Here is an 11,997-nt window from a genome sequence, read left to right as displayed (position 1 = left end):
CCCATACGGCACTGCCCGACTTGTTGCTTACCAAACTGAGCACATCGTGGCAGGGGTGGCCTTATCTGACTTGACTCACCCATATACTAAGAACCTGAGGCCTTGGAATTCTGACCAGGCCCTGAATATATGGAACGGTCAAATTTCTAACTGCCAAACTGGGGGCCGCTAGCTAATGGCTGGGCTGGATACCTTGGGTATTGTGGTCTCTGACCACCTCGAAACTCACCAGAAGGACCCGAAGACCTCGCTCTCTTATTCTAGGCCCTATCATGCTCACGATCAGCCATCTACTTCTGCTTATGCTCCTCTACGCCCTGAACGTATGCCTGAATACGAGAAATATCCATGTCTGCCTGAAGTAAAACCGACATACAATCGTTAAGCAAGTGCGGCTCTAACCCCATCACGTACCGGTGAACCTGATCCTCCATCTTAGAAAAATATTGGGAGCATACCTAGCCAACGAATCAAACTGAAGACTGTACTCCCGAACACTCATGTTACCTTGCCAAAGGGTCAAGAACCTATCAACTCTAGCCTGACTAAGATCGGGTGGCAGATAATGACGAAGAAAATCTTCTATAAACTCCTGCCATACTGCTGGAGGGGCATCTTCACCTATGGACAATTCCAAAGACTCGCACCAATTAACTGCAACATTTTAAAGTCTATAGGAAGCTAGCCTAACTGACTCAGTCGCAGTTTTTTTTTACCCTCAAAGTCCTCTGCATCTTATCGATAAATACTTGAGGGTCCTCATTTGGCTATGCTCTAGTGAATACCCGAGGGTCCAAATTAATAAAATCACGAACCCTCGCACTGACGGACCTATCTGCATAACCAATACCTATCTCCTAATAGCGAGCATGTGCGGCTACTAATCGAGTTAATAACTGAATAACATCTGTTCTCTCCTGACCCATTGCATCTGGCTAAGGAGTTGGACATACAAGGGCGGGTACTGGAGTTGGTGCCCCTCGGAGCTCCTCTGGAGAGGGCGGGGTATGTGAAGTTTGAGATGGAATCTCACTCTGAGACTCTCCTCGAGCCCTAGTAACTTGTGGCACTCGACTAGTAGTCTCACCAGCCACGGACTTTCCCTTATGGGTGGCTGTAGTCTTCGCAGGCATCACTAAAAACGTAACATATCATTAGGAACATGAATTCTTATATCGCACGATCTAAGATAAGAAGGGAGGACAACATCCTATATGTTCTGTAGCCTCTTATCTATAGGTGTGATGTACAACACACCCATAAACAAGACTCTACAAGACACGGTCTATAGACAACCCTAGGATAGAACTACTCTGATACCACTTTTGTCATTACCCTAACCGATGGGCCGCGACGAGTGCTCGAGTCCTATCCGTCAAATACCCTTGAGCATGTGTCTAAGATATAAACATGAATAACATCTGCTGAATTACGAGAATAACATACATGAGGGAAACCTGCCCAAAAGGCATGTGTACATACACGTGCGGAATATGTAAGACGAGCCGACAAGGCTACTATAGACAACTATATATGTCTAAAACTGGAAGCTGGCAAGGCCACATACTATCCAACTATATATACTGTCTACAGACCTCTAATAGAATATACAATTGTACAAGGATGGGACTGGACCCCGTCATACCCATATATGTATACAAACTTATTGTACCAAAATCGAAAGCAGCTCCGGATCAAGTGGAGCACGTCAACTCTCGCTGATCAAGGATCCTAAGAAGGGGGACCGTCAGCTTGTCTACCTACACTGGCGGGCATGAAACACAGGCTCCGAGAAGTATGGCATCAGTACTAATAATGTACTGAGTATGTAAGGCATAAAAATCCGTACATAACAGACATAGATGAAACATGGAATAAAATATTCTGAGTGTAATCTAAATCACTTTGTAAATCCAGAAACATTTATAATGTCATGCACGTGCGTATAAATGTCGTGTCATGCACAGGTATAGGTGTACATAATATCATCAAGCCTCTGAAGGTATCCCATCATATCATCTCGACCACTGTGGGCAAAATTATCAACGTATACCAACTGATCAGGTGGTGGTGCATATATAATGTCATAACCTTTTCCCATATCCCATATACATATATATATATATACATATATACGCGTATATAACACCATCTGGTCATGGGTGAATGTACATGTATAAATGAATGCAATGCATGAGAAGTATGCCAACAAAAATTTCTCGGAACGTCATAAGATCATTATGCCTCTAATTAATATCATAAAGTAAACTTTTATCAACTTACGTATTTTCTGAGACCCATGAACAACGATAGAAATAATAAGGCATATGAGAATCAAGAACATAGGAACCTCTATTATTTCTATGAATAGAGTCATTTATGGAAGTTGTGCATTTGCTCATTTTGTTTGTATCGTAAGGTCCATGCCAAAAAGAAAGAAGGGATAGACTTAACATACCATAACTGATTCTCTTAGAATTTGGTATGGAATTGTTTTGCTTTATTACTTACTTACGATCGGCCCACTATACTTACACAAGATATTCCATTTGATTTGTAAGAAACAAATGAATTTATATTGAAGAAACATGAAGCAAACTAACTGTAGTAAGATGGCAACTCACGATCAGCCTATTTTCTAAGAGATTCAATTCAATTCTTGATCCTTGATCTCTTTTGTTTCTAAGGAATAAGCATCTCACTAGTTGTAGGAAACCTTAATTGGGTGTGGCCCACTTAGTGGATGACTAAGCCACTTTGATTCTCCAAATTGTGCCATCTATATAAGACTTTAAGAGTTACTTAAATATGATTAGGGTGCTGCCACGTTTTGGGGGGGAGGGTTTAATCTAATCCCATAATTTCTTAGTTAATTAAGTAAATATTCCGTTACCCACATAATTAATAATTATCTCAAATTATTTAAAATACTACTCACTTTTAATACATTTTTGCGTACCTTACTATCGTGGTCGGGGTACCTTGTATGGCATTAGTCCATAAATGTCTGGTATTGTAGCTCGGATCGTATTATATCCCAAATCGACAACCTTCAACGAAACTTATTTTCTTTGATTCATTTACCCTTTATCCTTCACGGCACTTACTTATCGCTTGTTATAAATAGCATAAATGCTCATAATCTCAAAAATTATCTCATCCCCGAGTCTACATTAATTAACTTACGACGAAACTTTTAAGTACGAAATGCAGGATATAACACTCGACCTACCCATCAAACCTGTATATATAAAATGGACTCCAAGGTATAGACCTGGTAACTCCGAGAAAGTGGAGCTTACCAACCAAGCTGATATTTGACTTTGTCTACTGGGAAGGTCTATCCAGCTGTCTATCAAGACCTGCAGGCATGAAATGCAGCGTCCCCACCAAAAGGGACGTCAGTATGAAATAATGTACCGATTATGTAAGGCAATAGAATAACTTAAAGCTGAAACCAAACTGATAATATAAAAACAGAAAGTACTTGGGAGTCAAATATAATTTGAAGATATGCTTATCTTTGATACTAACTCATCTCTCTCAATATAGTAAGTAAAATAATTTTTTGGCCCTATAAGGCTCGGTATGTGTAACTGCTCTACCGTAGTAGGCTCACTCATAGGCGCTTGGCTATACTATGCTCTGTATCTCGGCCATCCTAGGCTCGCTCATAGGTGCTCATCCACAGTAGGCTTGATATAACTTACCATCTTATCAAAGGTTGCCCAATAGGGGCCTGCCCACCGATTATAACTCGATGGTGGTGAAAATACTATAATATTATATATATACATATATACAGACCCTCTGCTCTCTTGGAATAAGGCAATACTTAACTGAATATTAAGTCTCGATAAGGGATAGTACTGTAACTTATGAGACTGGGATAATGTACATAAGTTTAGGAATACGAACTTCTCTTTGTGTCTTGTGATCAAACTCATGTGGTTATGGGATCATGCCAAAATGAAGAAAAGGTTTACCCTTAACATACATTATCACAATCTGTCCAATAACCACACTAAACTCGTCTGGTTGAACCTTAATCTTGGAATGAGTAGAACCCACGAAACCTAGCCCTTCTTCATCCAAAATCAGACCCCAACGTAGCTACAAGAAGGAGAAAGAGAAACTAGCAAGCTCTCCAAGCTTTTCGGCACTAGAATCACATCGTAACACCCGAAATAACCTAGGGTTTGTGTGGGATTTTTAGGGAGGAGTTGTAGGGGTCCAATATGGTTTTCTTGTTCTGAAAGATCCCTGAAAGAAATGAGTTGATAAGCCCTTAAAAGTCCCCTCTTGGCCGACTTTGGAGCTTTTAATTGAGGCATCTCCTTTTGGCAAGTAGGTGATGCACCTACTTCGCGAAAATGTAAATATCTCTATACTCCAACATTGTGTCAATGAACGGTTTATGCCGTTGGAAACTATACTCATAGATCATCCATTTTGTAGTAGATCACCATGTAATTCAAAGTACATTGGGAGAAAGGCTCAGCTACATTTGACCTAGTTTCTACATATTTATGAATGGAACTTGTAATGACCTTTTCCAACTTTTGTTCCACAACTCGCTTGACTTCAAAACATAACACGCAACTATCATACGACTAAAATAAATCATAACATAAATCTCCTTATAATATTAATCATCCTAGTCTCACCCCAAAAGTACCTGTTATAACATTCCAACTTGTCGACTTTCGACGAAACTTATTTTCTTCAATTCGTTTAGCTTCTAAGCCTTCAAATCATATTTGTACTTGGTATTCATGATCTAAAATATTTGTAACCTCCACGTTAATATGATTAACTAACTTTGTAAACTTTTCAAAGAAGATTTCATTTCTGAACTTACATCAATTGACTTACGATGTACTCTTACGTACGAAAATATGAGGTGTAACACACAGAGGTATTTCTGTAGCTGCAGAAGAAAGTGTGGACCATAGGATTCCCTTTGTGGCTGCAAAACAAGTGAAGAAGCCCAACAAACTTTAATCTAATGTGCGGACCACACATAAATTGTACGACCACAGAACAAGGTCTGCACTAACAAAGAATTCAAAGTTCAGAGAGTGTGCAAATGACCAAGACCAGAAACCTTGACTGAATTACAGACCGCACAAGAATTGTGCAGCTCAGAAGATGCATTATAGCCACAGACCAAATTGTGCGGCTGCAGAATCCTAGTCTCTGCAAGATGAAATAATCTGCGGATCGCACATGGAATTTTGCGGCCGTAGAACCTCCCGAGGGCATTTTTGTCAATGAATTTTGGGCCACTATAAATACACGAGAATCACATTTTTAGGTCAATTTTGAAGTTTGTGCTGTTGTAGCCATTGTACTTAGCTATTTTAGGAAGTTTGTGACTATTTTGGGTTTTAAACAACATATTTTATCAATTTAATCCTAGATTATGAGCTTAATTAGTATTTCTTATTTGTTTTCTTCATTTTCCACTATGAGTAGCTAGACTCTTACTAGGGTTGTAATCCAACCCTAGTGTGTAAATATTATGGGTATTTAAATTAATGCTTGTTTATGATTGGTGTTGATTATTTAGCCTTGTTTGTGCTTTAATTTTAGAATTAATGGTTGCAAACATTGATTCATCCCTTTTTGACTTGGTCTTTACTTGAGAAAGATAGACCTAATCTAGGGTAATTTGGCTAACAAGAAATTTGGTTAATTAAGGTTTTGATTAGCCTAATTAAAGGATTTGAACTAGAGATAGGAAAAAACCCGACTTAAGCTCTTATCAACTATTTAGCTTGATATCCATTTGGGCTTGAGAAAGCCAAATTGGGCAAAGTTACTCTATGACCAATAGATATTGAGTGGCTAACTTAGAGTTGAGAGCTATAATACACCCCGATCAATGAAACAAGTGTTAACGTACTTAACCCATTAGGCGAACACCTAGGTAAAGGTCACATCCCTAGGCTTTTTAACCATTTGGTAAAAACTATAAAAACAATCATTCGGTTTCTAGTTTCTTCTCTTTAGTTTATAATTATTAGTGATAATTTAGAAGTAGAAAATAAAACCCATTGTTTGGAAGTGCAATTTAGTTATTTCATTTGCTCTCATCAACTGTATACCTCTAACACCCATATTAAACTCCCTGTGAAAATCGACCCCAACTCTTGTTGGGTACTATTCTTCCAACGACCATTTCGACTCACTATTGAGTGCGGATTGGACGTGGATCAATTTTTGGCGTTGTTGTCGGGGAGTTAAAACGGTGTTAACTATATATTTGAGTGTGTTTTTGGAATATCTACTTTTCCTTCATTGTTTCTAACTTGTTTAAGCAATTATAGGTACAAACATGGTGAACAATGATCTCAGAAATTTGCCTTTGGGTGAATTGGACGGCGAGGATGAACAAGTAAAGGAGGTACCTCTTGAGCCGCAAGCTAATCAGAGAGGCCGGATACCTCATGACAATGTGCCCGTTACACCACCACCTCCACCACGAGCAACTCCACACTGGGTATTACCCAATGAAGGTTATGCTAGTACAATACTCCCTCCCTGTATTAGGGCGGGCAACTTCCAAATCACCAATGTGATGCTCACTTTGCTTGAGCAACGGGGTTTCTTTACCGGTGCTCCAACTCAAAATGCCTATAAAATTTTGAAGGGCTTTGTGGATACATGTTGGGGTGTTGGGGGAGCAAGCAAACTAATGTATCCAAGGACGCATTGAGGCTAAGGATTTTTCCCTTCTCTCTATAGGGGAAAGCTTTAGATTGGTTGGAATGATTGCAAACCATTCAATTCACACTTGGGATGAGTTGGCGGAAAAGTTCATTACAAAGTTTTTCTCTCGCGGGCACATGGCTACACTTTGAGATGAGATCTTGGCATTCAAGCAAGAGCCGAATGAACTACTACATGAGATATGGGAGTGTTACAGAATAATGGTTAAGGAATGTCCCAACAACAATATGACGGAAAACATGATTCAACAATCCTTCTATGGTGGGATTAACACAACCAACCAATATGTAGTGAATCAACTAGCCAGTGGAAACTTTATGACTATGCCTTATGCAGAGGCGTGTGAAATCTTGGATGAGATGGTGGAGACATTATCGACTTGGCAATCCCGGGCCAATGTTCCACAAGGTGATCCGAACATGATTCATTTCCACAAAGAATTGCATGACCATGGGCAAGCCATTGCCGAATTGACCACTACCATGAATCAACTAGCAAAATCTCAACTTAGTCAAGTGCAAGCTCCTAAGCAAGTCAATGCTATAGAGGGAGTGAATATGTTAGTGAATTAGAGGAGAACCAAAGGTCCACAAGTACAAACTCGAGTGGAGAACTATGTGCAAGATGATGGTGGTTTTGAATAAGATGATTCATACAATGAACAAGAGGAGGACGTTCAATATGTGAACAATTTTCAAGGCAAAATAAACAACTTCCAAGGCCCAAGCCAACAATAATGGCGACCACAAATCAATCATGGCAATTGAAATTATAACAATCAAGGAAATTGTAGTGGAAACAACAATTAAGAAAATTGGAGTGGAAACAACCAAGAAAATTGGGGAGGCAACAATCAAGGCAGATGTAGTAGCAATCAAAGCAACTAGGGGTCGGGTTTTCAAGGGCACCCAAAGTATCAACAACGAGCAAACCACCTCCTTATCCTTCCCATGGCTCAAGTTCTTCAACCAATGAGATGGGATGTATTGAAAATATGTTCAAGAAAATGATGGAAAAGAATGCCAATTCGGATGCCCAACTTGCCCCACACAACATATCAATCCGCAACCTAGAAGTTCAAATGGGGCAAATCTCTCAAACTTTAAATTCTCGCCCTAGGGGGCACTACCAAGTGACTCAGTGGTAAACCCAAAGGGTGGTAACAATATGGGGCATGCCATGGAGGTTACCATAAGAAGTGGAAGAGGCGGAAATGCACCCACCACATGTGGAAAGCAAATTGTTGATGATGATCAAGTGATGCAAGAAGAAGAGATCCCGAACAATGTTGTGCAACCTAATGAGAAAGTTTGGATTGATATTGATGATAGTGTAGAAGAGACTCAAGATGAGGTGAACCTATCTAGGGAACACATCATTGACATACTGGAGCTTTAGTGAAAAAGGCTAAGGCACCATTGCCCAAGCCTCCACCTCCATACCCTCAAGACTTGCCAAGCAAAATTGTGAAAATCAATTCAAGAAGTTTATGCAAATGATGAAGAGTCTCTCAATCAATGTGTCATTGGTCAAAGCTTTGGCAAAAATACCTGGTTATGCAAAGTTTATGAAGGATCTTGTAACCAAGAAGAGGTCGGTAAATTTTGAAACCATTAAAGTCACTCATCAAGTGAGTGCAATTGTTAATTTAATGGCTCCTAAGTTGGAGGATCCAGGTGCTTTCACGATTCCCTATACAATTGGAAGTGTCGAGTTTGCTAAGGCTCTTTGTGATCTTGGGGCAAATATTAATTTGATGCCCTATTTAGTTTTTAATACTTTGGGAATTGGGCAACCAATATTTACCTCTATGAGATTGCAAATGGATGATCGTACCATGAAAAGACCATTGGGCGTGATTCAAGATGTTTTGGTCCGGAGTGATAAATTCATTCTTCTGGTGGATTTGTCATTATAGATTGTGAGGTTGATTATGAGGTGCCAATTGTTCTTGGGAGACCTTTCCTTTCTACGGGTAAGGCACTTTGTGATGTTGGAGCTGGAGAACACACTTTCCGGGTAGGTGATAAAAAGTGGTATTCCATGTGTGTAAGTCTATGCGGCAACCAAATAGCAATGAGGTGTGTTCTTTTGAGGACTTGGTGACCGATGTCATTGTTGATGATACAAGTGCTACGATTAATGTTGGTGATATATTGGAGGTCGTCTTGCTTATGTTTGATGATTACGTGATGGATGACTTCATGGAATGTCTGAACTCTTTGCAAAGAATGGGGTCGTACTACTTTGCACCCCGAAAATTGTCCTTGGATATTGAAAATAGGAAGACTCCTCCTACAAAGCCTTCTATTGAAGAGCCTCCTACCTTGGAGTTGAAGACATTGCCTCCACATCTTCGGTATGAACTTGTTGGACCTTGTTCTACTTTACCAGCTATTCTTTCCTCTTGTTTGACTAACGTGCAAGTATATTCCACATTGGCGGTGCAATAAAAGAGAAAGAAGGCAATAGGGTGGACCTTGGTAGATATTCGGGGTATAAGCGCCCCTTTTTGCATGCATAAGATCAAGTTGGAGGATGGCGTTAAACCATCTATTGAACAACAAAGGAGACTCAATGAGGCTATGCAAGAAGTTGTCAAGAAAGAGATCATGAAGTGGTTGTATGTCGAGGTTGTTTACCCCATCTCTTGTAGTTCATGGACTTCTCCGGTTAAATGTGTCCTAAAGAAAGGGGGCATAATGGTGGTCACCAATGACAAGAATGAATTGATTCCTACAAGAACGGTGACCAGTTGGAGGGTGTGTATGGACTATCACAAGGTCAACAAAGTCATAAGGTAGGATCACTTTCCACTTCCCTTCCCAGATCAAATGCTGGATAGATTGGCCGGTCGTGCTTTCTATTGTTTTCTTGACGGGTACTCAGGCTACAACCAATTTCTCATTGCTCTGGAAGATCAAGAGAAAATAACCTTTACATGTCCTTATGGTACTTTTGATTTCAAGCGTATGCCATTCGTTTGTGCAATGCACTGACGACTTTTCAAAGGTGTAGGATGGTTATTTTCACGGACATGGTAGAGGACTAACTTGAAATTTTTATGGATGACTTATCGATTGTAGGAGATTCTTTTGATGATTGTCTTACAAAATTTGGACAAAGTGTTGGTGATATGTAAAGAAACCAATTTGGTGCTCAATTGGGAGAAATATCATTTCATGGTCGAGGAAGGTATTGTCCTTGGCCATAAAATCTCAAGGAATGGAATTGAAGTTGACAAGGTAAAGATTCAGGTGATTTCTAAGCTTCCACACCAAACTTCGGTGAAGGCTGTGCAGATTTTCTTAGGACATGCGGGTTTTTACCAGTATTTCATCAAAGATTTCTCTAAAGTGGTGAACCTGTTGTGCAAGCTTCTCAAGAAGGATGCCAAGTTTAATTTCAATGATGATTGCATGAGAGCTTTTGAATTGTTGAAGCTCAAGTTGATAACTACTCCCATCATCACAGTTCCAAATTGGAGTGTGCCTTTTGAACTCATGTGTGATTCAAGTGACGTAGCAATTGGGGCTATTTTCGGGCAACATATCAACAAGATTTTTCAGCCGATCTACTATGCTAGTAAGACTATGAATATTTCCCAAGTCAATTATACCGTTACGGAGAAAGAGATCCTTTCCATTGTATTTGCAATTGAGAAGTTTCGCCCGTACTTGATGGGTGCAAAAGTCATTGTCCACACGAATCATGCAGCACTTTGTTATCTTATGAGCAAAAAGGACTCCAAAGCTCGGTTGCTGAGATGGGTACTCTTGTTGCAAGAGTTTGATATTGACATCAAAGATAGAAAAGGTAGTGAAAACCAAGTGGCGGAGCACTTGTCTCATTTGAAGTAGGAGGGGAGGCCGCATGATGGCCTTAAAATCAATGATTCCTTCCTTGATGAGAAACTCTTGGAAATTTCAATGAAAGAGGTGTCATAGTTCGCGGATCTAGCAAATTTTCTTTTGTGTGGAATCATTTCGGATGAGTTCTCTTCAAGCCAAAGGAAGAATCTCATACGAGATTATCAAGATTATTATTAGGATGAACCATACCTCTTCTGAATTTGTACGGATAGGGTGATTAGAAGATGTGTACTGGAAGAAGAGCAAGGTGAAATTCTTGGGGCTTGTCATTCATCTCCATATAGTGATTATCATGGTAGAGCGAGAACGGAAACCAAAGTGCTTAGTTATGGTTTCTATTGGCCCACTCTTTACAATGATGTAAGTGAGTTAGTGAAAATATGTGATGAATACCAACGGGCCGGTGGAATCTCAAAGAAAAATGAAATGCCTCTCACTACCATTTTGGAGATTGATATTTTTGGCGTGTGGGGTATTGACTTCATGGGTCCTTTTGTGATTTCTTCTGGAAACACCTACATCTTGGTCGCGGTGGATTATGTGTCCAAATGGGTTGTGGCTGTCGCTTTACCAACAATGAGGCGAGAAGTGTAGTGGCTTTCTTAAAGAAGAATATTTTCACAAGGTTTGGTTTGGTAGTCCACATGCAATTATATGCGATGGGGAGGGGAATATTTTTGCAATAAGGATTTTGACACTTTACTTGGCAAGTATGGTGTTACTCACAATGTCACGACTCCCTATCACCCACAAGCTAGTGGGAAAGTGGAAGTTTCCAAACAGGAGGTAAAGAGTATCTTGTCTAAAATGGTGAATGCTAATCAGTCGGATTGGTCCAAGAAGCTTGATAATGTATTATGGTCTTATCATATGGCTAACAAAACACCTATCAGAATGTCGCTATACGGGTTGGTGTTCGGAAAGGTTTCTCATCTTCTGGTGGAACTAGAGCACAGGGCAATGTGGGCTCTAAAGATGTTGAATCTTGATTGAGATGTAGCCGCTAACTTGAGGGTTGCACATTTGAATGAATTAGATGAGTTTTGATACCATGCTTATGCGAGTTTGTCCTTGTACAAAGAAAATATAAAATATCTTGGTGACAAATACTTTTGGAATAAAGAGGTCAAAGTGGGCGATCTTGTATTGTTGTTTAACTCAAGGTTGAGAGTGTTTCCCAGGAAGCTAAAATCCAAGTGGAGTGGTCTTTTGAAATTGTTGGTATGACACCTTTTGGTGCATTAGACTTGAAGAACAAAAACAGTGAAGTATTTCGAGTCAATGGTCACCGGGTGAAGCACTACTTGGGCAAGGTTAGACATAGCCGCGTGGTGGCAGTCATTCACTTCACTTGAGGGTATTTTACATCGTGCCGCAATATTAAATAAGG

The 11,997-nt window shown here is 39.9% G+C and overlaps 2 protein-coding genes across 2 annotated transcripts; both read left to right on the top strand.

Annotated features, from left to right (window-relative positions):
* The first annotated feature begins 8,230 nt into the window (after positions 1–8,230).
* Positions 8,231–8,653, top strand: LOC138879193 (uncharacterized). Its single transcript, XM_070158787.1, has one exon. It carries the CDS (start codon positions 8,231–8,233, stop codon positions 8,651–8,653), a length of 423 nt encoding a protein of 140 aa, XP_070014888.1.
* Positions 8,654–11,261: 2,608 nt separating this feature from the next.
* LOC138879192 (uncharacterized) lies at positions 11,262–11,600 on the top strand. The gene has a single exon (XM_070158786.1). It carries the CDS (start codon positions 11,262–11,264, stop codon positions 11,598–11,600), a length of 339 nt encoding a protein of 112 aa, XP_070014887.1.
* The last annotated feature ends 397 nt before the right edge of the window (positions 11,601–11,997 follow it).

This window comes from Nicotiana sylvestris, chromosome 10 (assembly GCF_000393655.2).
Source record: "Nicotiana sylvestris chromosome 10, ASM39365v2, whole genome shotgun sequence".
In the NCBI taxonomy this organism is placed as follows: domain Eukaryota; kingdom Viridiplantae; phylum Streptophyta; class Magnoliopsida; order Solanales; family Solanaceae; genus Nicotiana; species Nicotiana sylvestris.
Note: the sequence above shows the minus strand (reverse complement) of the source record. Positions and strands in the feature narration are given on the sequence as shown.